Source organism: Electrophorus electricus, chromosome 9 (genome assembly GCF_041902795.1).
Source record: "Electrophorus electricus isolate QZ-2024a chromosome 9, ASM4190279v1, whole genome shotgun sequence".
In the NCBI taxonomy this organism is placed as follows: domain Eukaryota; kingdom Metazoa; phylum Chordata; class Actinopteri; order Gymnotiformes; family Gymnotidae; genus Electrophorus; species Electrophorus electricus.
The window spans coordinates 12,889,530-12,917,388 of record NC_137505.1 but is presented as its reverse complement, the minus strand read 5'-3'; the positions used below and the strand labels follow the sequence as shown (position 1 = coordinate 12,917,388).

The following is a 27,859-nucleotide window of genomic DNA, read 5'->3' as shown; positions in this document are numbered from 1 at the left end:
CTCTCTAAGCAGAGATGTTAGGACTGCAGTTATTGATACGCATCGCAGTTGCCTGGATGACCATGAGAGAGACCAAATTGTGATGAAATTCCACTCGACTATGGAAGATACAAATTCAGAAGCAATGAGTGAGCTTCTGATAGGAGATACTGAGAGTTTGACATCGTTATCCTCAGATGTCCATGACGATGGTACATCTAGACCTATAAGTACCATTCCTATAGCTGGCTCTCCGGTTTCGGATATGCTTCAGCGCTTTGATGATGAGATGGAGGAATTTGCTGAACTGTCGCAAGACATCAATCCCCACATAAAAGGAAGGACACATTTTTTGTCCCGTCATTTAATAAATCCTGACCTTGAAGGGGTCTCATCTTGTGAGCTCTGTGGTATGGTCATACCAATCTACCTAGAGCAGGATGACTTGAAATCATCACAGGCATCATCAGAGCTATGCACAGATAGTAGGAACACCTCCTCCGACGTCATGGCAAGCCAAGTTATGGAGTTGGTTGTCCCACCCTCTGTGAAGAAGGCTCAAGAGTCCCCCAGTGTACAAAATGACTGGTCTTCCCTGTTCAGCATCGATATACATAGCTCTCCATCACTACAGTCTGAGATGTCTGCTAGGTCACCATGTACTGAGCCTGCTCTGGACAATCAGAGCAAAACCATGAAAGCCCAGAAGGGGAGATTGCATTTCCTATTCCCCTTCAGTAAGGTCTCAAAGGACTTAAAGGTAAAACATTTGACTTATTTCTTATTTAGATTTTGTTACATTATTAATTTTTAAAGTAGTGCATATTTGAATTTCATTTCACACTGAATGTGTATATATCACTTTGCATAAATGACATAATTTGTTCTAAATTATATTCTGTTGCATTATTACTGGTTTGTATCTGTACTTTTAGTTATAAATTTACTTATGCTCTGATATTTTTCTACTAAATCATTGTTTTGTTTTTGTTAGAAACTCAAAAAGAAAAGCAAGGAGCACCCTAACACTGTAGCTGCTGCTGCAACTACAGGTAAGAACATATTGCTAGAAACACATATGACAATTTAGTTGTTAGACAGAATATCACAGTTATATCCATTTTTTAAAAATCAATAACTTTTTTGTCTTATGATAGGTAGTGAAGATGTTTCCCCCATCTCGTCACGTTTCACGAGGATGTTATCGTTCTTTACAAGGCAACGCTCAAATCATCAATAAAGCCTGAAACATCAATTTGCTGAAAATGTGCAAAAATGGCTGGTTTTTGATTACATTTACATTTACATTTACAGCATTTAGCAGATGCTCTTATCCAGAGCGTCTTACAAAAGTGAATTGTCCTTTACTCATAGAATATCTTAGTACAGTACAGTAGGTTAGAGTCCCACATACCAATGAACTAGAATACTGTAGAATACAGGGATCAATGCTGATACCTAGAAGTACAAAATACATAAGGTCAATCTTAAACAATGATAAGTGCAATAAACAATAAGTGCTAGAGTTTTTTAAACAACATAAACAATACCCTACAATAAGTACAAATTTAGTCAGTCAATATGGGAGCAATGTCAGTTGTCCTTTAACTAGTCTGCAAATAGATGGGTCTTCAGTCTGCATTTGAAGACTGCAAGGGACTCTGCTGACCGGACAGCAAGTGGGAGTTCATTTCACCATCTTGGAGCCAGGACAGAAAATAGTCTCGATGCTTGTCGTCAATGAGAACCGAAGCAAGGAATTTCAAGCCGTGCCGTACTTGAGGTTCAAAGTGCTCAAGCAACGGATCGGGCTTTGACCATTGACTTTATGTATGAAGGGGATTATCCATTTTTGGCTTTTGTAGGCAAGCATCAAGGTTTTAAATCTGATGTGTGCAGCTACTGGGAGCCAGTGAAGGGAGTGCAGCAGTGGAGTAACGTGTAAACTTCGGAAGATTGAAGACCAGTCGTGCGGCTGCATTCTGGACAAGTTGTAGAGGGCTGATGGCTCTTAGAGGAAGACCAGCAAGTAGCGAGTTGCAGTAGTCTAGCTTTGAGATCACAAAAGACTACACAAGCACCTGGGTAGCGTCCTGCGAGAGATAGGGCAGAATCTTTCATATGTTACAAAGGAGAAATCTGCAAGACCGTGTTAGATTAGAGAAGAATGTCAAAGGCTGCTGAAAGGACTAGAAGAATCAAAACAGATGACTGTTTGGCAGCTTTACCAGCATGACGTTTTTTCGTCACATGCTATGAGGGCCGTTTCTGTAGAATGTGCCGGTTTGTAGCCAGACCGATTGATCACTTTATGCAAGTGCATGTACAACCAATGTTTCAGGAACTTCTTACTTATTAGGTTTCATACCTCAAATGTTAATCAAAATGAAGATTTTGAGGAAAATAAGTTTAATATGTAACTTTTCTCCAAAATATACCCACCACTTTACTGGATATTATTGATCCTGATTTGTTCACAAACAGTAAATGTCATGCTTTACAGTACAAATCTTTGTAAATTTTGCAGATAATTAATCTCTTATTAGTATTCTTTAAGTCTTTGGTTTGGTCTTTTTTGGGGCATATTTTGTTGTTTGACAAATCACATTATTTTTTTGTTACACATAAAAGGGTCTCTTTACATGAAGAAAAAAAAATAGAAAGTCATAAAAAGGTACTTTTGAATAGAATGCAGAACTGCGTGAGGATGCTGGTGTCAAAGGTGTGTTTCTCTATATATCCAGACTCCTATGCAGGGCACACAATAAAATACGTGAAAGGTTGCCAGAGCATACATTGGGACATGCACTCACATGGGCAGCATATCCACTGCGTGTGCCTGGGTGTGCCCATGCATGCACGATTGGGCATCATTCACGCTGTTACACTGGTTGGAGCAGGACGACGTGGAGTCGCTCTTGTCACTGGAGTTCTTCTTGCCGCTCTCCGAGTACAAGTCGCCCGGCACTGCCTCGAACAGCACGGGGTTCAGATGGACAGACTCCCCAGATACCACCTCGATTACTGCAGGGAAACAGAAGAAGGGCACATGGGGATCATATGTACTATGAGCTAGGACAATTTCTGCTGTTTTACAACAGTTTTGCATAGTTACAGATAAACTGTTCATACTATTACATTATTGCAGACTGAAGATAAAAAACTGTTACCTTCCTCATGAAGCCTTTTTAAATCATAAAAAGATAATAAACAAAATATGCTTCAATATATCAGCACTGTATAAAGTACAGACTATACAGTATAAAAATGTAATATTTCAAATGCACAGACAAAGACATGGTATATAATTTTGCCATATCAAACACAGACCATTGTAAATCCGTATGATTCCACTTTAATATCAGATATTAGTATGCGGTGTCCTTACACCTTTGTCTTGTCTGACAGTAATTGACTATGCCATCCAATAATGATAGCTGGAAGAATTTTATCTGTGCTTTACAAATTCCCTGACAATGCAGTTTCATTGCTGCAGCTAACAGAGTGTTCCATGCAAAGAGAACAAGCTTGCTCAGATTTTTGGGTATTGACATTAAGACAGTTATATTGGGTAGAACAGCTACCCTTTGAAATGACAAAGAAGGATTTCTTTTAAACTCAAACGCTATCCTCTATCTGTCACGATACAGCCCCCTCGTCCCAGACGTGTGTGTGTGTGGGTGTGCATGTGTGTGTGTTCGTCTGCATTGCCATGCCCTCCCCATATATCAAACTTCTTCCTCTTTTCGTGTCGTTACGGTTTATGAATGTGAAGTCTTGTGTAGTCATTGGTTGCTTGTGTTTAACCTTACGTGAGCATATGTGCTAAGTTGTCTTCATTGTGTCTGTCAATAAACGTCATTGTCTTCTACACAGCTTGCCTTTGTATCCTGCCAATCGAAACACCAACCGCCAAAGGATGCCAGGAAAGAAGCGCAAAAAGAGGAACTGGAAGAAAAGGCATGACCACTCTTCCACAGCCCCTGTAGGGAAACCGTCCATCTTTATGGGCACACTCCGCAGTTTGTAGAATTCTACAAACCCTCGACAGACTACTGGAACTGGTACGATTACGACCAATATCCAGGTCCTATTATCCGTCTTGGGACTACCGAGAGGGTTATGAGGAAGATGGCAGGAGGAAGGTTTATACCACATCAGCCTCCAGTCAGACTCGGGGGTCGATCGCTTGTAGGATCCAGCAATGAAGGTGGAGGAGGCCCTCCAGGAGGATCCTCCCACTGTTATGGACATCGGGTCCAGAGAAAGCGCCTGCTCTCGGTGAGAAAATTTGCACTTTAAACAAACACGTTAAGACTGGTTAAGACCAGTCCATTAACACAAATGAGATATGGAACAGTGATACATAATTACCTGGTGCATGTGAGCACAGACTTGATATGAAACTCAAAAGTTTTCCACAGGGCAGATGTAAGAGAAGAAAGAGGCCCCGAGCCTCTCTTCCTCCTCTTTCAGCTGCAGTAACTCAGGAAGTCATGGGCATCCTTTGGAGGACAGCACAGGAGAACATCAGAGGGGGCTTTGCTCCTGGACTTCAACAGCAGTGAAAACACAAAGGTGCCTGTGTTCAGTTCCTGCAGGGTACTGCGTGAGGTTCTGAGGTGTTCTGAATGGCTGAGGGGGCCGTTTAACTGGACCTGATCATAGTCTTCTTCAAATGCAGGGCAGCGGGCTGAAACACACTCAAGCAGGGCTCCCAGGAGCTGAACCTTCTGCTTTGTGCTCCGACTGGTGAGGCGGGACTGCTGCAGATTTGCAAAACATCTACACCCAGCAACAGGGAGACCAAGTGGTTTATATCTCTGAGCTTCACAGCACCTCCTTAAGCACTCATGATTAAACTGTTCATTTAGACCCATCTGAAGCCTCTGGTTCTGAACAGACATGTGTGCTGGTGTGTGTAGACATGCCTGGAAGAGCAGGATGTTCAAATTTATGGCACAGAAATCCAACCAGAGGGTTCTCGATTGGAAGAATGTGGTTGGACCAAATCCATATAAGAGTCTGAAAGTGTGTGAGTAAAGCGCACTCTTGCGGCAATGAAAGTGTGTAAGGCTCACTCTAGCAATGATGAAAGTGTGTAAAGTGCACTCTAGTGACGATGGTGCGCATAGCTTTAGCAGGCCCGTCCAGAGCGCTCTGTATTTGTCCATGACGTCTGCAGTGTGGATCAGCCCTCAAGGAACAGCTCACATCACATCTAACCTCAGCAGAAAACACCAGACTCCACATGCTGATTGCCTTGCGAAAGCACAGACTGCCTGCATGATCCCAGCAATGTTCCTCTTTAGGACTTTGGGAGCAAGTCCCTCCTACCACACAGTAAGTCCAGTGCTCCCAAATTATATAATCATTTCTGCATTAACCTTTGAGTTTTAACTGGGTTTTTCAGCAAAACATATTTACTGAGCTTTTGCTGAAATTTAGGATATTCTATTAGTCATATAATGCTAATGTTCTTGTTGCTGTCCTGGTTGCCGTGCTGGTTGCCATGCTGGTTGCTATTCTTCTTGCTGTCCTGGGTGCCATGCTGGTTGCCATGCTGGTTGCTCTTCTTGTTGCCATGCTGTTGGCCGTTCTTGTTGCCATGCTGGTTGCTTTTCTTGTTGCCATGCTTGGCGCTGTTCTTGTTGCTTTGCTGGTTGCTGAGCTGGTCGATGTGCTGGTTGTCATTCCTGTTGCCGTGCTGGTTGCCGTTGTTGTTGCTGTCCTGGTTGGAGTGCTGGTTGCCGTGCTGGTTGTGGTTCTGCAGAACTGAATCTTTGCTCCTCCATTTCCTGTACCATGTAGGTATGCTCAGAGATTGCCCTGTATGCACTTTCAACATCATTTGGTCTTTGCAGCCTTACAGCTACTTCCAATTCATTCCTCCTGATTGGTGTTGTGTATTTTGAATATGCTATGTCTGCTTTTTCCCTGGCAATTTTCTTCATTTCCTGCAACAAAATGCTGTTGGTTGTCTCAGAGAGGAGTGTATCGTAGTGCTGCTTATAGCTGTTCCATTCACAATTGCATTTAAAGCAAACCTAAAGGCAAAATGAGTCGTGAGAAACACCACAGCTGCTTAAGAGGTACCATAGAAACAATCCACCAGCCATGAGGATCAAGCCATACGTCTACATTTTCTCTTTCATGAGCATCATTTCTTTCTCTGTTTATAAACAGTATAATTACAGGAGGTAAAAGCAGATACAGTACTCCATTTACATGTACACCAGGTTTGCAGGAGCAATGAAATTCCATTTCAAAGATGCTCTGGAGGATGTAGAAACTATGAAGATGAGAAAAGCGTTGGCAGCCGTTGAGAGGAGGCTGAATAGTTTCTGTGGTACATGAGGTTACTTCACTCAATTCACTCAGTTCAACTTCAGATGAAGAAAAATTGTGAGAATAAGTTGATGTCCAGCTGCCCAAAAGCCCTGCATCCCGTCTTTAACTTGTGTGATCGGTTTAGAGGTGTCAGCAGTCCAAACAGAGTCTGATTCCAAAGGCGAATCCCTCGGAATGCTTCAATTATGGAATGTATCATGAGGAGGACATTGGGTATCCACAGGTTCCTCTTGGAAATATTTCCAACCACATTAGCAAGTTTCAGTATAAGTAACATATGTTAGAGACTTATTGTTAATTTCATATTGATGTGTAAAATTTCTTTTTGTTTTCAGTACCTATGAAAGATTTTGTCTGTTTTCTTGCTTTTTTTTTACCAAGTTTATTTTTTTGTATGTCATGTTGTTATTAATTCCATTCTTTTCTAGGCTTATTTACATTTCCATTCACGATATTTAGCAGATGTTTTTATCCAGAGTGACTTACAAAAGTGCTTTATCATTTACTCAAGGAATGAATACATCCTAGCCAGTGCAGTACGTTAGAGTCCAAGATACCATTGAACTAGAATACTGTTGAAATACAGGGATCAGTGCTGATGCCTAGAAGTGCAAAATACTCTATAACAGATATCGATAAGTTCGGAAAACAATACTCTATAATAAGTACCAGAGGTTCAGTTACTCAACATAGGTGTAGGATCAGTGCTCATTTAAATATTCCACAAATAGATGGGTCTTCAGTCTGCGTTTGAAGACCACAAGGGACTCTGCTGTCCAGACAGTAAGCAGACATTTGTTCCACCATCTAGGATCCAAGATAGAGAATACTCTCGATACTTGTCTTCCATGAGACTTGAAGCATGGTGTTTCAAGCCAAGCCATACTTGAGGTTCGACGTACTCAAGGTACAGATCGGGCTTTTAACATTGACATCAAATATTGAGGGACATTTTTGGCTTTGTAGGCAAACATTCAGGTTTTAATCTGATGTGTGCAGCTATTGGAAGCCAATAAAGGGAGACCAGTCGAGACCAGTCTTGCTGATGTGTTTTGGACAAATTGTAGAGGTCTGATGTCTCGGAGGAAGACCAGCAAGTAGCGAGTTGCAGTAGTCTAGCCTTGAGATTACAAGAGACTGCACAAGCACCTGGGTAGCTTCCTGTGAGAGAACGGGCCGAATCCTTCGTATGTTACAAAGGAGAAATCTGCAAGACCGTGTTAGATTAGAGAAGAATGTCAAAGGCTGCTGAAAGGACTAGAAGAATCAAAACACATGACAGTTTGGCAGCTTTAGCAGCAAATTTTTCCGTCACTGCTATGAGGGCCGTTTCTGTAGAATGTGCCGGTTTGTAGCCAGACCGATTGATCACTTTATGCAAGTGCATGTACAACCAATGTTTCAGGAACTGCTTAAATATTAGGTTTCATACCTCAAATGTTAATCAAAATGAAGATTTTGAGGAAAATAAGTTTAATATGTAACTTTTCTCTGAAATATACCACCACTTTACTGGATATTATTGTTACTGACTTGTTCACAAACAGTAAATGTCATTCTTTGCAGTACAAATCTTTGTAAACTTTGCAGAGAATTAATTTATTATGATTATTCTTTATGTCTTTGGTTTGGCCTTTTTTGGGGCAAATATTGTTTGAAACTGGATGTTTGACAAATCACATTATTTTTTTTTACACACAAAAGGGTCTCTATACGAAAAAAAAGTTGATAGTCATATAAGGGTTCTTTTGAAGAAAGATGCGCCCATCTACCAGTACCCATCTATCAGCTACTTACTTGGCTGCTGCTAAAAATAGGGATTTCAAATATTTTTTGAACTATTGACTTATTTTCCCAATAACCAAAATGTCAGTGCAGCATTCTAGAAATGTCACAATTGTCACAATGTCACAATGATTATTCTTTATGTCTTTGGTTTGGCCTTTTTTGGGGCAAATATTGTTTGAAACTGGATGTTTGACAAATCACATTATTTTTTGTTACACACAAAAGGGTCTCTATATGAAAAAAAAGTTGAAAGTCATGTAAGGGTTCTTTTGAAGAAAGATGCACCCATCTACCAGTACCCATCTATCAGCTACTTACTCGGCTGCTGCTAAAAATAGGGATTTCAAATATTTTTTGAACTATTGACTTATTTTCCCAATAACCAAAATGTCAGTGCAGCATTCTAGAAATGTCACAATGCATATGACATCACAACAGCTTTGACGTCACTACAAGTATATAAAGGTGAGCGCAAGCATTTATATGTCATTTCACTTGACAGATTTCAGCAGTTATAAAGTTGGAAGACAATAGAGTGAATTAAACCTAACCGTAGGTCAACTTTCCAGAACAAGGTACGGTTGAATAAGTCAATTTTGTAATTACAGAAGGCTATTTTCCATCTAATTGTATGTGTATGTATCTGTCTGTCTGTCTAAATGTCCGCTTAGCTACTATAGCTAGAGCTTTTCTAATTTTATGATGAACGGTCTGTCTGCTGTAGTTTTATATAGTTATGGAATGCATTGACGTTCCACCTGTTTTCTCACACAAGGCTTTATGTCAAGCGTAAGCGACTGCTTTTTATGCTATTTAGATTTTGCTGTTTTAAAGGTACAAGACAAGTAATATAAGTGATTAAACCAAATTTCATCACCATACCCGCCCTTTCTCGTCTGCCCACAATTGGTGACGTATTTCGATGTGGTACGTCCACGCTGCAGGTGCGTATAACGTTCCTAAGTGCGGGCAGTTTGAGACGAACAGCTCTACTTAGCAGAGAAGAGTCGATCCACAGTAGCGCCCCTCTCTCTGCGTCTACCTCTGTTCACTCACTAGAGAGAATCTGCTTAATATAAACAATTTAATTCGATAATTTTGACCATTAACACTTTGTGCGCTGTGTGAGCAAAAACAATGTATGTATTCTGTGCTTTCTAACTTTCACAGCAGTTGTCGGTTATGTGTTGATTGTCAGATGCCCTCACGGTTATAAAATCATTTTAGCGGTGCCGAGCCACAGGTTGAATATTTGGAAGTGACTGTTGGTTAACACATAAGCTAGTGTTAATGGGTGCGTTTCAGTCGCTGTCATACTCGTCCCGTTGTCTGAAACGGAAAAAAAAAATATGTAATAGAATTATCAAAAAAAAAAAGGACTTATTACTTGAAGCAGTGAAGCGAAAACGGGTTTTATGTTATGAGCAAATTTTTTGGCCCTTAACTCAAAAGAGAGTTCCATTTGAGAGTTCCAAAGTCTAGAGTTTAACAGTACCTTGTTAATGGCTATAAATGAACAGTTTAAATGCGTAAAAAGAGCAGCTGACCTGTTGCTTGCCATATGGGCTAGTTAGCTCACCTTCATATGTACCGCTAACCTGACTGGTTACTTATCTTAGTTTGCCTTCTCCAACAGTCACCATTACGTGGGGTCAGATATTTGTTAGCTAATAAGTTACTTCCATATACCCACCAACACATTCTACAGGTCGACACATTCCTGCTGCCCCTTTTGTGTATGTGTCATGACTGTTTACTTAATGATGTTTAAGTTGTTTGTGACCTAATTATTAACCACTAATAAAATCAGTTTAAACCATTCATAAACTTTTTGTATTCAATGCAGTAAGATTTAGCCTTTGGAACTAATGGTTTAGGGATATGCATACCCAGCTGCTTGCCTGTTGAAATTTGCCTGTAAAGGTGTGCTGCCATTCTGATTGCTTTCTTGCCTGTTTTCTGTCCTCCATGAGTGTTGGTCTGCATACTGACAGTCTTTCTGAACTGACTGCCATTCACATGTATAACTGTCTGCCTTCTGATCCTCAAGCCTGCCTGCTTACATGTTAGATTGCTGTCTGTCCACCAAACTGTAAAAATGATTTATGCTTTTGACTTCATATCGCCTTTTCAGAACAAAGTATTCCAGGAGAGTCCTAAGAAAACTTGGACCAGGACAAATGGAGAAACAGAAGCGTCTTTTTGGCAGGAAGATGTAAGGCCTTTGCACTACAATGTTAAAAAATCTTAGAATAACAATATTAATTTAAAATTATTCTTATTTATATAGCATATTCCTTATAGAACCCAAAATCTCAAGGTGCTTTACACTGCAATGAACGAACAGTATTCAGTAATAAAACATTGATCAAATAAAACAGTTAAAAGTCACAAAATATAAATGTAGAAAATGAAATTAATTGAAACAGAATTTAAATTAAACCGGCTAAACAAGCTGAACAATTAGATCAAGCTAAACAAGCCACTCTTTAATCTGTATTAAACACCAATAGAGCTTGCACTCTAAATACTTTCTGGACTATTCCAAAGTATCGGAACGATGAAACATGAAACAGATGAAACATGTTTCATCAGCCTTGTTATTTTAAAAGATTAGGAAGTAATGTTAAAGGAATTAGTCTTATTTTCCTTATAATGTGCTAAAGTAGAATAAAATAATTTTGATTGTATTGTGCAATTAACAAAATACAACATGGACCTGAGCTCTATGAGTGATTCATCCATTAAATAGAGAATAAGAATAACAATCTATAAACTTAGACACAAGCTCTCTCAAAATAATTTGATCATGGATTTTAGTTCAGGCTGTTGATGTTTGAAGAATAACAAACGAACAACATTTCCTTATATATTTTTGTTGTTTCCATAGTAAAATTCCTTCACCTCCAAAAGTGGCACGGGCTTCTTCAGTATTTAAAAAGGTGAGTTTAAAATGGCCAAATTTGTTTTTCATCAGAAAATCGAATTGTTGCTAATAAGTGAGATGTCAGCACAGTTGTTATGTTATCCTGATATTTAATTTCTTTTTATTCAACCTCTTCTATGGTTCTCAAAACAAGAGCAAGTCAAAAAGCACAAGACAAGACCAGAATAAACCTGTGAGGAATGACAGCAAAATGCTCCTTGATAGAGCCAAAAAAATCATCCCAGACTTGGAGAAGCTCGATATTGCACCAATCTTGACCCATTTTGTGATGGATCTGACTAATGAGTATGCCATTTTTAAACCTTTTCTTCTTCTTCTTCTTCTTCTTCTTCTTCTTCTTCTTCTTCTTCTTCTTCAATTTATCATTTTTATTTTTGGTATACTTTTGAATGTATGAGATTTTTAGAATAAATATTAATTGTAGTTCTAAAGAATGCTTTTATTCACATTCTTTTAGGCAGTGGACATCTATCCGGAAAGCAATCCCTAGTCCAGTAAGTCATACTACATTGCTTACACATCATCATATTTTAAATGGGATTCATATTAATTCTAAACCAAACAACCAAAACCATTTTGGAGCAATTTTCAATGTTCGCCTTTCTATGTTATCTCTCCTTTCTTTCACAGGAGACAAAGGTCATGATCTCTCATATGGGTTCATTCATTGCCGACATTGTCAGTGAAGTAACTGTGATGGGTCTTCTTTCATCTCTGGAAGAAATGTTAGATGTTGATCTAAGATCAGTGTTGCTTGCAAATTCCAAGAAGGAAACTGCAGATTTGCTGAATGCTTTCCGTACCAGATCTTGTGAGATAAATCATTCAGCTTCAGTCCACGTGAAGGAGGGGACAGCTCATATAGACTCTCTAAGCAGAGATGTTAGGACTGCAGTTATTGATACGCATTGCAGTTGCCTGGATGACCATGAGAGAGACCAAATTGTGATGAAATTCCACTCGACTATGGAAGATACAAATTCAGAAGCAATGAGTGAGCTTCTGATAGGAGATACTGAGAGTTTGACATCGTTATCCTCAGATGTCCATGACGATGGTACATCTAGACCTATAAGTACCATTCCTATAGCTGGCTCTCCGGTTTCGGATATGCTTCAGCGCTTTGATGATGAGATGGAGGAATTTGCTGAACTGTCGCAAGACATCAATCCCCGCATAAAAGGAAGGACACATTTTTTGTCCCGTCATTTAATAAATCCTGACCTTGAAGGGGTCTCATCTTGTGAGCTCTGTGGTATGGTCATGCCAATCTACCTAGAGCAGGATGACTTGAAATCATCACAGGCATCATCAGAGCTATGCACAGATAGTATGAACACCTCCTCCGACGTCATGGCAAGCCAAGTTATGGAGTTGGTTGTCCCACCCTCTGTGAAGAAGGCTCAAGAGTCCCCCAGTGTACAAAATGACTGGTCTTCCCTGTTCAGCATCGATATACATAGCTCTCCATCACTACAGTCTGAGATGTCTGCTAGGTCACCATGTACTGAGCCTGCTCTGGACAATCAGAGCAAAACCATGAAAGCCCAGAAGGGGAGATTGCATTTCCTATTCCCCTTCAGTAAGGTCTCAAAGGACTTAAAGGTAAAACATTTGACTTATTTCTTATTTAGATTTTGTTACATTATTAATTTTTAAAGTAGTGCATATTTGAATTTCATTTCACACTGAATGTGTATATATCACTTTGCATAAATGACATAATTTGTTCTAAATTATATTCTGTTGCATTATTACTGGTTTGTATCTGTACTTTTAGTTATAAATTTACTTATGCTCTGATATTTTTCTACTAAATCATTGTTTTGTTTTTGTTAGAAACTCAAAAAGAAAAGCAAGGAGCACCCTAACACTGTAGCTGCTGCTGCAACTACAGGTAAGAACATATTGCTAGAAACACATATGACAATTTAGTTGTTAGACAGAATATCACAGTTATATCCATTTTTTAAAAATCAATAACTTTTTTGTCTTATGATAGGTAGTGAAGATGTTTCCCCCATCTCGTCACGTTTCACGAGGATGTTATCGTTCTTTACAAGGCAACGCTCAAATCATCAATAAAGCCTGAAACATCAATTTGCTGAAAATGTGCAAAAATGGCTGGTTTTTGATTACATTTACATTTACATTTACAGCATTTAGCAGATGCTCTTATCCAGAGCGTCTTACAAAAGTGCTTTGTCCTTTACTCATAGAATATATCCTAGTACAGTACAGTAGGTTAGAATCCAACATACCAGTGAACTAGAATACTGTAGAATACAGGGATCAATGCTGATACCTAGAAGTACAAAACACATAAGGTCTATCTTAAACAATGATAAGTGCAATAAACAATAAGTGATAGAGATGTAATGTGGCCATAATTATCATATTTTTACATTTGATATTGCTTTGCAATACAGCAGAAGTTCAAATTTGGTTATGCTGCTGTGTTGGTTACAGATCATCACAGACTGGTCCCAAACAACAAACAACAAATTAGGGCATAGTTCACAACATAATCTACAAATAGTTTTAACGAAAATAAAGCATCTGCAAGTCCTAAATTGTGTTTTATATTTCTGTTGAAACATGAATCATATTAATTGCCAGCCCTTTTAAAGTTTCAGATATTTTTTTTTACTACAATAATCAACTTCAATAATCCATCTGATGTTCAATGCAGGAATCCCTCCTGTCTGTCGCTGTTCCTCTTCCTCTCACAGGTAAGGGTACCAGTTGACTTTCCTCCGGCCGAGCGAGTAGGCTGCGGGCCGGTGGTGAAGAACGGAGCCGCTTCCTGACCTATCGTAGGATGACATCACAGACTGCTGGAACTGTGGCAGGAGCCAAGGCAAAAAAAAAATAGCAACAAGATATCGATAGGCATGTCAATATTCCCAGCACCCAGGTGAACTACTGCCTACCATGGGACTGTTGGAAACCTATTAAGATAGTATTGAGATTTTTATTTTTATTTTTTTACAAATCTATAAACTAAAAACAACATTATCTACTGACATACAACAATGTACAAAACAAGACACAACATATAAGAATTTGAATTTTAAAACATGTAATACATATCGATCTTCTTTCAGCCCTACAAAAGACTTCTTGATGAATCAGAAAAGAAGATCGACGGCCGTGGCCCGACGACGGAGGTGGTCGCAGCAGTGGTGTTGGTTCGGGCGGGCTGAGGACTCACACAGTGGCATGCCCTTGAGGTAATAAGGAGTGTTTACAGGCAAAAGAGACCGAACAATGCATTAGACATATTAATAACATAAAACATAAGGGAGTATAAAGATTCTGTGTCCTTTCAGATTGATTTGCGTACAGGGCAGAGGCATCTGCAGGCTTAAGCAAAGGATCCTAGGTAGGCTTTGGTGGACCTCAGGGTAAGATATATGACCTCTCCACCAGACTCAAGACCATATAGAAAAACAATCTTCTTTAGGATAAGGTCAAGAGAAGCCTTCTCTTGGAATGTGTTGGAACATATTGATTAATGTATGGTTTGTATCTAATAGTGCCGAATGCAAATAACAATATGTAAAAGTAGATTTGGTGAATACATTGTAACATTGGTAGTGGGATGGACAATTCTTTGTGCAAGAATGATGTTATTGGTTCATTTTTCTGCGGTTGCATTTAATATCACTATCCTTATGTATTTATATATCGCTTTTTACTGCAGATGTTGTCACAAAGCAGTTTTACAAATGTCCAAGTCCAAGCCCCCAGTGAGCAAGTCAAGGGCGACAGTGGCGAGGAAGAACTCCCTAGAGCATGAGGAAGAAACCTTGAGAGCAACCAAGACCCAAAGGGGAAGCCCATCCTCCTTTGCCTGGCAACGCTCACCACAATAATATAAATTTTAAGAGAGAAATAAATAAAAAATGAAAAAATAAGCAGTTAATGTCCAGTCCAATTTGCTAGAGGCCCTAGTCTTGACGCGATGGTTTGCATGTGTCCAAAGCCCATCCCACAAGAGAGCATCCATTAAGGGCAAGGGAGAAGCAGTTGGCTAGGGTGGAGCTGTGGTGGCCTACAGCAGGGCACATCAGGGGGTGGTGGGAAGAGCCATGGCAGCTGAGACGGGTTGAGGCTCAGTAACATCATGACATCAGGAGTAGGTGTACCTCGGCAGAAAGAGAGACTAGATTATTAGGCATGTCCAGGTACAAGGGTGTGTAAATTATGGAACTATAATGTGCAAAGATGGGCCCTGGCAGATCTAGCTATGGCAGCACAGCTAAAAGGAAAGAGCCAGAAGGAAACACAGGCACGAGGGCACCCTGGAACATCAGCACTCCGCCGCTCTCAGTCAACACACTCGAGTGACAAAAGAGAGGTGAAGTGACAGCATCATAACATCCCAGTTTATCATAACTCTCAAAACCCATGGACCCCCAAGATGGGAAGTAGTTAATAAAATATCTGACTGTACAGATACTAAAAAGAAATCTAGGATTATTTTTGTTATTTTCTATTGGGCTCAAGAGATAAGCTGTTCGAGCAGTAATAAGTGTTTTTCTATAGGTGAGTAGGCTCTCCTTCCATGCAAGCTGGAAGACTACGAGCTTAGTGCGGTGCCATTTATGTTCTATTCTTTGAGTGTTTTGTTTTAAATTGCGAATGAGATCATTATACCAAGGTACTACATTTTTGTAGCTAATTTTTTTATTCTTAAATGGAGCAACATCATTAGGTGCACAGCAGAATACTGATTCTAAGCATTCAGTAATTTGATCAAGTTCCGTTGGGTTTGAGGGAATCCTAGGCGCAAATTATTAGTCTGGGAGATTCCCAATAAATCCAGGTGCAGTGGACGATGTGATCGTGTGTCTGGTATGATAGCGAGGCGAGGTTACGATAGTGTGGCTCATGCATAGTTTAAATGAAATTAGGGAATGGCCTGAGATGGCACCTGACTGGGGTAGTATAACTACCTTCTCCATGTCTACACCGTATGGCAGTACTAAGTCAAGCGTATGTTTACATTTACATTTACAGCATTTAGCAGTACGCTGTTATCCAGAGCGACTTACAAAAGTGCTTTGTCATTTACTCATAGAATATATCCTAGTACAGTACAGTAGGTTAGAGTCCAACATACCAGTGAACTAGAATACTGGGATCAATGCTGATACCTAGAAGTACAAAACACATAAGGTCTATTTTAAACAATGATAAGTGCAATAAACAATAAGTGATAGAGTTTGTTAATCAACATCATTGTAATAAACAATACCCTACAATAAGTACTAATTTAGTCAGTCAATATGAGAGCAGGGTAAGTATGTCCACCAGAGTGTGTGGGTTCTCTTTGTACATTGAAACCAATTGATTCTAATATAGAACTAAAGGCCAAGTTCAGAGGGTGTTGGGCACTATCAAAGTGAATATTGAAATCACCAACAATAATGGCACTTTCTACTAGAGCAGATCCCTCTCAGTATCTACAGCTAGACAAAACGCACCTGCCACCTTGTGGTCAGTTGAAGTATTTGCTAGTGATTCTAGACAGGTTTTCCAAGTGGACTGAGGCGTTTCCTTGTTCTAAGGAAGATGCCCGCGCTGTGGTTAAAATCCTAGCCAAGGAGATAATACCGAGGTACGGTGCGCCTCGGGTAATAGATTCAGATCAGGGACCCTGTTTCATTTCTATGGTAACTCAGAAACTATGCACCTACCTAACTATTGACTGGAAGTTTCACATCCCTTACCATCCTCAGTCATCTGGCATTGTTGACAAAATGAATTATACATTGAAACAAAGGCCATGATGGAAAACAGGAAAGAAATGGATAGATCTTGTCCTTCCTAGGTCTTCCTAAGTTCAAGACTGTTAACTCAATACACACTTTAAAACACTCAATACACAATTTAATTTTTTAATAATACTTGTTCAGGTTCCACTATTGTTCTCCAAACCATACATTATTCAATGTATGCATATTAATATTCAATACTTACACCAACCGGTTCTTGGTACCATTATGTTCAACCTGAGCTACTTGCATTTTATTTAAAAGGCGATCCTCTTCCATATCACCGGATGCCCATATTGCTTTTATTACCTCAATCTACTGCCAGCAGTGTTGTGTGAGATCAGAATGATGCCCAGTGCCACCACCAAATTGTCACTATTTGAGGTCGTTTTTGGTAGACCATTTACCACCCCATGGGTCAGAGGTAACCCAGGTGTTTCTCAGTCAGGTGACACAGCCATAGCTGATGACTGACAGACAAATCCTCTAAGACTTGGCTTGCGTTGCTTTGGTGTTACAGGAAAGGTTTGAAGCCCTTGTTTTTGTCTGTCTGGCATTCAGATTTCCTGAGCAGCCATGTTGTGGTTCCTAATTAGGAACATGTTCCAGCCTACTCCATGCAAGCTGGAGCACTGGATCCACTCTTTAAATGTGCCTTTTTAAGGTGACGGCTTATAAAAGTCATCTCTGATTATTTTTTTTGTTGTTAGCTTTTTAATCTGTCAAGTCTGTAATTTTCCAGATTTATATCCATTAAAAAAACAGATGCTCTAAAGGGAGGGGGTGGACTCCTTCAGTGGTACAGCAGAAGTTGATAACTTCAAAATCATTTACAGCAGCTTCAACCTTGCCTGAGTGATTTAAGTAATTAGTGAAACTGGCACAGCACCACCAACCGTTTATTAAAGAAAACGTGTATGACACATGATTATCTTAATTCTTTTAATTAAAACAGTCCCTTGCAAGGCATATTATTCAATTATGTTCAAAGAGGTACATAGAGCATGCTGGCAAAACTGAACCGTTGAAGATACTACAGGAAATAAGAAATTTCCATAATGTGAATGAAACATTTATTTAAATGTATTGAATATTGCACATCTCAGAGCCTCCAGAGGTGGAAAAGACCAGGCCAGGTGAGCCATAGGTTGAATTGGACCCCGAATCCGAGGGCCAGGGTGTCCCCACCCGAATCCGAGGGCCAGGGCTCCCGCCAGACGCATGACGCTCGAATTTGATCTTCTTGAAGCAATTAACTAGAGTTAATTGAAAGCGGAAGAGGATGCCTGGAGCTGCGATGCCATACCTTTAGGGAAATATGAAAAAAGGAACACGAATCAAATAAATGAGACTGTTTGTTCTTCGAGGCTCAATAGGATGTGCCATAATAACCTTCAATTACTATATTGGTGTACAAGCTGAAATTCAACTTGATTACAATAGCCGCAAGCCATGCAGATCTAGTTATGGGCTTTATTCAAAATTAAAACTAAAACAGAAGTAGATTTTAAAAAACACAACCACAATTCTGTGATTTATCTAACGCCAGCTAGTTAACTTCATAACTTACTCTCTGTTCATTTTCCCACCCTTAATCTTGCAGAAAGAAGGCTCAAGAAAATCAAGCGGATGTAAATCACAATCATCCATGTTGTTTTGCCTCCACATCACCCTGACAGCGCTTTATTTAAATAATCTAGCTGTGCTGTATCGACAGGTATGAGAAGATTCCCACAGAATATCAATTTACTACTCTATGGATTCTTCATGACTTGGCAGTAAGGTAATAATAACAGGCAGGTGTAGCATCTAAAAGTGGAAAGTCCAAGTGCACGTGTTATTAGCTAGCCAGTAGACAAGATAAAATACAAGGTCACAAATTTTAACCTGCCCTTTATATGGAAAATCTGCAATATTTTATATTTGCCACATCGTTAGTGGATAGGTAGCTAGCTATAGTAATTAACCTGCAAAATGTGTTCTTAATCTGTTGATTGCAACTGTCAAACATTTTTTAAAAATGTGTTGAATATTACCCACTCACAGCCTACAGAGGTGGAAAAGACCAGGCCAGGTGAACCACAGGACAAGTTAAACCCCGAATCCGAGGGCCAGGGCGTCCCTGCCCAAACCCGAGGGCCAGGGCTCCCGCCAGACGCATGACGCTCGAATTTGACCCTATTGAAGCAGACGAGCCCACTAGAGGTAACTTAAGCGGAAGAGGATGCCTGGAGCTGCGATGCCATACCTTTAGGGAAAGATGAAAAAAGGAACACGAATCAAACAAATGAGACTGTTTGTTTTTCGAGGCTGAATGGGATGTGCCATCATAACCTTCAATTACTATATTGGTGTCCAAGCTGAAATTCAACTTGATTACAATAGCCGCAAGCCATGCAGATCTAGTTATGGGCTTTATTCAAAATTAAAACTAAAACAGAAGTAGATTTTAAAAAACACAACCACAATTCTGTGATTTATCTAACGCCAGCTAGTTAACTTCATAACTTACTCTCTGTTGATTTTCCCACCCTTAATCTTGCAGAAAGAAGGCTCAAGAAAATCAAGCGGATGTAAATCACAATCTTCCATGTTGTTTTGCCTCCACATCACCCTGAAAGTGCTTTATTTAAATAATTTAGCTCTGCTCAATTTCAACTTGATTACAATAGCCGCAAGCCATGCAGATCTAGTTATGGGCTTTATTCAAAATTAAAGCTAAAATAGAAGTAGATTTTAAAAAACACTACCACTATAGTAATTAACCTGCAAAATGTGTTCTTAATCTGTTGATTGCAACTGTCAAACATTTTTAAAAATGTGTTGAATATTACCCAAGTCACAGCCTACAGAGGTGGAAAAGACCAGGCCAGGTGAACCATAGAACAAGTTGAACCCTGAACCCGAGGGCCAGGGCGACCCCGCCCGAACCCGAGGGCCAGGGCTCCCGCCAGACGCGTGATTCTCAAATTTGACCTTCTTGGAGAGGGAGATCCCACTGGAAGAAACTGAAGGGGAAGAGAATATACCTTTAGAGAAAGATGAAAACTGACCACTAACCAAACGAATGAGAGAGATTGTTCTTTGAGGCTGAATGTGATGTGTCATAATAACCATCAATTACTATAAAGGTGTCCAAGCTGAAATTCAACTTAATTACAATAGCTAGCCAGCAGCCAAGATAAAAGGTCACATGTCACAATTTTAAGCTTCCCTTTATACGAAAGAACTGCAGTATTTTAAATTTGCCACATCGTTGGCAGACAGGTACCTAGCCATAGTAGCTAATTATCCTAGCTAGTTCACACTTCATTCTCCCCCAAATGATCCCATTATCGACTGGTATCCGTGCTTAGACATGAAGACAGTTCAGCGACCGAGGACTGACACGCAGCTGTCACAGCTCTTTTAGAGCAATCCGACGGTTAGCGAGCCAATGCTAGATAATAACGTTAATCGCAGCTACAGTAAATAGTTGGCAGTTAATCTGCTAGTTAACTAACGTGCTCCATCGCCATGAAAATTAGAGTCTGTTACCGCAAGAGATGTGCATAAGTAATGTGTGAACTAGCTAAGTTAACCATCTCAAATAGACAGCTTGTCTGCTAGCTAACCTAGCTAGAGAGCCCAATGTTACCTGAGTCGTTGAATTCAAGTCCGACTTGACACTTTAGCCTTTCCCATTAGGCCTCATCGTCTTTTTAAACAAAATTAACATACTATTCATAAAATCCATATAGAGCAAGTTTTATGGATGATCTGCTCAGTGAAGCTGCATTATTTCTGTTATAATACGGACACGGCAGCATTTTCACGGCATGTTTTCTTAATCTGTTTATTGCAACTGTCAACACATACGAATGATTAATAATTAAATGTAAACTGTTATGCAGCGAATTAAAGATACTATATTTTCCTGTTTCCCTAGAAATAATCCAAACTGCAGTGTCTGCTTATTTATGCTGAAGCACACTTAAGTGGGTATATTTTTTGTGGATTCCACATATACATTAAAAGGAAAATGTTGCCCAATCATGTCAGAAATAGCAAAACAAAAAAACACAGGCTCCGAGTTACTGAAAGAGAAGTACGCGATGAGGTCCTGGTAGAGCATAGGCACAGGTTGGTCATACGTGTTTATGAGGAGTTTAATTTAAGCAAAATCCTCATCACACACCCAAGAAGTCAAAGCCTGCAAAATCCCCAAGCAGCAAGACTGCATCAAGTTAGCACTGGCTGAAGCAAAAATAGTGCTGTGTCCTGCTCTGTGGCTCATCCACTCTACCAGTCTCTTAGTATTGGGCTTAGTGTGCTTAATTCATCTTGATGTCCTAACTGACATTCAAAAAGAAATGGATGTGAGAAGACAGTGTAGGAGTTCAAATTTGAATTGGCTTGAAATGTAGGTTGAAGTGCTCTTCTGCAGCTGAGCAGCTCATTTTCTGCTGAGCATCTTCACAGCCCTTACAAGGAGAGCATGAAAATGATGGAGGGGACAAGAAAAATCAGAATAATGCTTTAAGGACTGGACACATTTACAGCTTCTCACACTAAACAAAGTACTCCAAGGTAAAAAGTTCATCAAAGTAAAACATGTTTCATCCATCTTTCTGTGAACTGATATTTTAATGACTGACAGACAAATCCTCCAAGACTTGGCTTGGGATGCTTTGGTGTACAGGAGAGGTTTGAACCCCTTTCATTAAAGAAAACGTGTATGACTCAGGTGCTAGGGTATTATCAGAATGTAATTTATTCCAAATGTAAACACATGATTCTCTTAATTAGAGATTCCCTTATAAGGCATATTATTCAATAATGTTCATAGAGGTACAAAAAACAAAACAAAACAACAAAACCCTACTGAGTCTGGAAAAGAACATCTTTATCAATAAAAAGTATCAAATGACCTGAACACAGTTGTACCACCATTACAAACTCCTTGCTTGAGTCTGCATGTATACATGTATGATAGTAACATATCAGCCAATGAATGATGGACTCGAGTTTGTACTCGAGGAAAGAAATAAATTTTCATAATGTCATAAAGAATCAAGTGTTTGGAAAACGTCTAGGAAAAGAAAGAAACATTTATTTAAATGTGCTGAATATTGCACAAGTCGCAACCCTTGAAAAACCAAGAAGAGTTCTCGGTCTGCTTAAGTACTGTGTACTGCAAAAACACAAGTAGAATTGAATTTTCCACAAATACACATACAAGAACCATAGAAGAAAGCATAGTGTTGGTCTTATAGAACGAGAGACACAAAAACCTCAGCTACAATGATCAACAATTACACAATGAAGTTTGGATTCAACGGAATTTCGTTTTGAACTACGGTAGAGGGGCCTCTTTATCGGCTACTCGAATACTAGGCAACAACCTGATTCACCATTTGTGGATCACATTTGAGCAGTAACATGATTTGGTAGAACACTTGCATTTGAAACCATTTTTGTCTTCTTTTATAGGTGGAATCGGAGGCCAGTTTGGTGATGTTTTAAATCTACTTGAAGAATAACAAACAAACAAAAAGCCAACCCTAATGTAACATTTAAAAGAAGCACCAAAGTGGGCATCAGATTTACCATCAAACAGGGTCTTGCTGCTGTCGAAGCCTGTGCACTGCCGCTTGCAGATCTCCATGTTCTGCAAGCAAGATTTCACACTGCAGCGAGAGACACACACACACACACACACACACACACACACACACACACACACACACACACACACACACAGGTGGGGGGGGGGGTTACAGTACTAGCAGAGAAACTCTGATGCTATTTGGATTTCTAAATTAACACGGTGTTCCTTAAAATGTTTTTGAAACACTGACATGTAGATTGGAAGGCCTGGAGCAACTCACTGTGCACTCTGAGGGAAGTGGAGGAGGTGGGTCATGGTCAGAAACAGGTGGTTCACGGTCTTCACTGGCGTGATCCTTTTGTGAGCGTCTAGCGTGAGCATCTTCTTTAGTAGGTCGATGAACTCCCGCCGGTCGGCCTTCTCCGCCAAGACGTCGGTGCCTTTCAGACTGGTCATATTGACCTGCGAGAGAGACCCATGGGTGAGTCATATTATTCACCAGCAGAGGGCGGCAATGCACCCAATACGAACGAAGTTCTGCAGCAAATTTCTACGCACTGCTCTGCCCTTCGCAGATGTCGTTCTCCAGAGCGACTTACATGCGCTACTCATTATGACAGCAGAAACGCTCGACCTTTCAGCTAGCACCTTGTTCTACCTGCTCTATAATGTGAGCTGCGGGAGCCCTTTGTCACGTTCTTCAATTTCACATCGCAACACTAAAAGAAATGCGTATAGTTACGCGCACAAAAGCCCAAATAACCTGCATCATGTCGTCAAGGCAGTTTAAAATGTACTTCCGAGTCTCTTTGGACTTGATGCCACGCTCCGAAGGTGTCTGGAGAAAGGAAAGAAAAAACAAACCATTCAGCTCCACCATTAAGTTACATGAAGTCATTAAGTTGCGTCCCTTATAAAAAACACATGGCATTTGGCATTTGAAGACAGGCAAACCTTGAGTCTCCACAGGGGGTAGCAGTAGAAATAGTGCGTCTTGGTCGCTGCGCTCAACATGCACTCTGCTGGTAGGCCCTGCGTCTCGGAGATGTAACGGATCTGCAGAGACACCATACGGCAAAAGGATTATGACTTTATTTTGAGTTAATCCTTTCATTTTCAAAGTGCATGTCTAAAAAAACAGGCCATAGAAACTCATTTATATTAATCCTAAAAATGAGCGGGCCGACAAAGCAGCTAAAAGGTCAAACTACACACACACAAACACACACACACACACACACACACACACACACACACACACATATATCACTACAGCCACAAAACCACTACAGGTCTGCACCACTGATGCTGTACGGGCGTTAAGGCACAGCTCAAAGGACCATGTGCTTACCTGATCATATTCGGAGGCTCCGGGATACAGGGGCCAGCCCAGGAACAGCTCAGCAATGACACAGCCCAGGGACCACATATCGATGGCCTCACAGAATGGGAGACCCAGGATGATCTCAGGCGATCTGGACCAAAAACACAGAGATCGCCATCATGAAATCAGCCTCGGCTGATAATTCCGTGGGGGGGTGTTTGTGTTCCTAGACATTACACACCCACTATTCTAGTGTAACATGGAACCAACACTACAATGCACCAACACTACAATAATGTTCTGTTTTGCATTAAGTAAATACAGAGTACCAATGCAGTTAAACACCCGTTACTCAGTATATTACACTGTTAATTAACAGTGTAGCTACAATGTAATAGCGGTTTTGTACAGACTCGCTAAATACTGATATTACCAAAGCCTGCAGTTCAGCGCATCCTAACTAATCTCAGACACCGAAGACGGTTCATTAGGTGTTTTTGCTAAATAACAGCACTCACATGACCCAATAAAAATAAACCACTTATAAATCAATCGTGCTCCAGTTAACTGTAATGCTCATCATAGGCTTTTAATGTGTAGCAGGGTTATTACAACTGTCCACAACATGCAGCTCTACTCTAAAGCACACTCGAGTGCAACAAGTGCACACTTATTTCTAACACGCCTCAGCACGTGTCCCTCACCGGTAGTATCTGGACTGCAGGTAGCTGGGGGCCTTGGAGAAGTGGCTAGCTGAGCCGAAGTCGATGACCTTGACGCGGTACGGCTGCCTGACGGGGTCCACCAGCATGATGTTGTCGGGCTTGAGGTCGGTGTGGATCAAGCCCAGGCTCTTCAGTTTCATGAGCGCTTTGGCGACCTGCTGCAGCACGGGCCGGATGCATTTCAGCAGCAGTGGGCTGAACTTGCTGCGCTTGAGGAAGTCGTAGAGGCTCTGCCCCAGCATCTCGAACACCAGGCATATGTGCTTCTTGTGCTGGAAGCAGTCGTACGCGCGCACGAAGTTGAACTCGTCGGCGTTCTCCCTGCTCAGCCGGCTCAGGATGCTCACCTGAGGAGGAGCAAAGGAGGGAAGACGGAATACGCGTTAAGCCGAAGCTACGTGGTCACAGCTTCAAAGTTTGATACTGCTGACAAATAGCCTACTTATTTTCAATAGCATCAAGCACTTTGTGTACTTCCCTTCAACCATTTACTTCTACAGGATTTGGGAGATGCAATTATGGAAGTGGTCCCTTGGAAATGAACCCATGAACTTGCTTTTGGTACTCAAACAATGCAGATTAATGCTCTTTCATAACAATAACATTTTTAATGCACATCCAAACAGGTATGGCTTACACAACTGAAGCTAAATCTTCTTTTTAGAGTAAGCTTCAAGCTGTCCGTGTGTTATCCGAACTAGTTCCTACTGAACTAGTGAAAATTAGAACTAGTGTGCCAAACAAGTATTTCTGTGCTACCCTGGCTGTATACAAATTCCACAGTGTGCGTTAGCACATCTGACACCAACAGAACATATGTTGTAAAAACTGAAACAAACAATAACAGAATCAGGGCTACAGCTGATTCTAGGCCATATCAATAGCTCATTTAAAGCAGGCACAACTTTCCCACCTCGTTCTGGCCCTGTCGAGCATAGGACGGATGACTTTTCAGGATCTTGATTGCGACTACTTCACTGGTGCCCCGCTTCCAGCACTTGGCGACCTGGCCAAAGGTTCCACGGCCCAGGGACTCCAAAACCTCGTAGCTGTTGGAGACGGAGCGGAGGATCTCGTTCTGCACCAGTTGGTACTCGCAATCGCTGCCCCTGGCCACACACTTGGACAACCCAGGGGAGGAGAGCTCCTCCAGGATCTGTACACTGTTGCTGCTGTGTGCCTCCTCTCTCTTCCTCTTGAGGCTGCCCCGCTTCTGATAGCCGTCAGCACGCCGCGAGGTCAATGCCTCGTCTCCGCCCTGCCAGCTGGAAGAGGAGGAAGACGACGACGAAGCCTCGTCCGAGGCTCCAGAGGGGGAAAAGACCATGGCAGGTAAGCCATCGATTGAATTGAACCCCGGATCCGAGGGCCAGGGTGTCCCCGCCCGAATCCGAGGGCCAGGGCTCCCGCCCCGCGCAGGATTCTCAAATTTAACCTTCTTGGAGTGGGAGATCTCACTGAAGGAATCTGAAGGGCAAGAGAATATACCATTATGGAAAGATGAAAACAGGACTACTAACCAAATGAACGAGAGAGATTGTTTGTTCTTTGAGGCTGAATGTGATGTGCCATAATAACCATCAATTAGCTAAATTAGCTAAATCACAGAGCTTTGATTTTTTTTAAAACATCTACTGCTGTTTTAGTTTTAATTTTGAATATTTCTGTCTGAAGCAGAGCAGAGCCCTGATCGATGCCATTGTTTTTTGGGCAGGCTTTAGCAAGTGATTGCTTTCTCTTTACACGCTTCTCAGAAAAGACAAGTTCTTTGTCTTGCGTTACTCAAAGGTGGTTCTGTGTGCTAAAACAACATCTTGACCTTTCAGCGATGCTGCCACACTGAAAAACAGAAGGCCAAGAAAAAAACAGCTTCTATTCTTAGACTCTCTGGCACTCTAAGTGCTTGCTGATACCTTGCTGACTGCAGTATTTCCTACACCTTTCCAACTGAGAGGCTCCTGAACTTGCAGCACCTCTGTCAATTAATCAATTGCATAACAAGAGTTCATCCACTCTATAATTGAGGGAGATACCCCCTCTAATCATTAATGCTCATCATTACAAAGACCATTAGTGTAAGCTGATGAAAAATGTTTCAATGTATTTAAAAGGTAAAGAACAGAGTAGCAATGTAAAGATACCATTTATAATGCATTACATTTTAGTCTTTAACACAATCTCTTGCCCTGAAACAGTGTTTAGGGCGATTACAATGCTGTTTCAATATGTTTAAAAGGTAAAGAACAGAGTAGCAATGTAAAGATTCCATTTATAATGCATTACATTTTAGTCTAAAACACAAACTCTTGCCTTGAAACAGTGTTTAGGGCGATTACAATGCTGTTTCAATGTGTTTAAAAGGTAAAGAACAGAGTAGCAATGTAAAGATTCCATTTATAATGCATTACATTTTAGTCTAAAACACAAACTCTTGCCTTGAAACAGTGTTTAGGGCGATTACAATGCTGTTTCAATGTGTTTAAAAGGTAAAGAACAGAGTAGCAATGTAAAGATTCCATTTATAATGCATTACATTTTAGTCTAAAACACAAACTCTTGCCTTGAAACAGTGTTTAGGGCGATTACAATGCTGTTTCAATGTGTTTAAAAGGTAAAGAACAGAGTAGCAATGTAAAGATACCATTTATAATGCATTACATTTTAGTCTAAAACAAAATCTCTTACCCTGAAACAGTGTTGTTGGGCGATTACAATGCTGTTTCAATGTGTTTAAAAGGTAAAGAACAGAGTAGCAATATAAATATTCCATTTATAATGCATTACATTTTAGTCTAAAACACAATCTCTTGCCCTGAAACAGTGTTTAGCGCGATTACAATGCTTTGAAACGCTGTTTCAATGTGTTTAAAGGTAAAGAAGAGAGTTGCAATGTAAAGATTCTACTTATCATGAATTACATTTTAGTCTAAAACACAATCTGGGTTTGTGTGTATATAAATGATGTAATGTTACTGTTGTGGAACAAATTACTTCCATTTCCATTTTTTAAGGCAAAAATATTAAATGTTGGAATTTATCATTACATATTCATATGAATATGACTTTAATTTGTATACATATTTGTTGACATTAGCTATTTTGATCAGTCATTTTTGTGTCTGGTTGTTCTAGCTCATATTTAGCACGTTGTCCTTGACCATGTCCCTCTGTCCACAGGGTGGTGGTGTTGGACTGTGTTACAGACACGCTGCTGTTTTCCTGCAAGGTGCTAGTGGTCGGATTTGTAGGTGAGAAATATAGAGTGAAGTCATGTGTATATTACCCATACTACACTTCATCACATTCTGACCATGATGGCACATGGCAACACACTTTAATAGGTAACTCTGAGGGTTTTTCTACATTCCCTGT

General features: G+C 40.4%; 1 protein-coding gene across 1 annotated transcript in view; it reads right to left on the bottom strand.

Moving 5' to 3' along the window:
* The window catches only part of LOC145659183 (homeodomain-interacting protein kinase 2-like), a 32,766-nt gene extending 9,314 nt beyond the window's left edge, over positions 1–23,452 (bottom strand). Inside the window, exons 1-6 of the mRNA XM_081720328.1 lie at positions 23,393–23,452; positions 23,202–23,276; positions 22,719–22,900; positions 22,438–22,517; positions 19,728–19,856; positions 2,866–3,003 (exon numbers count right to left, since the gene is read on the bottom strand). Coding sequence (XP_081576454.1) covers positions 2,866–3,003; positions 19,728–19,856; positions 22,438–22,517; positions 22,719–22,900; positions 23,202–23,276; positions 23,393–23,452 — 664 coding nt within the window. The remainder of the gene's footprint in view (positions 1–2,865; positions 3,004–19,727; positions 19,857–22,437; positions 22,518–22,718; positions 22,901–23,201; positions 23,277–23,392) is intronic.
* Positions 23,453–27,859: the final 4,407 nt, after the last annotated feature.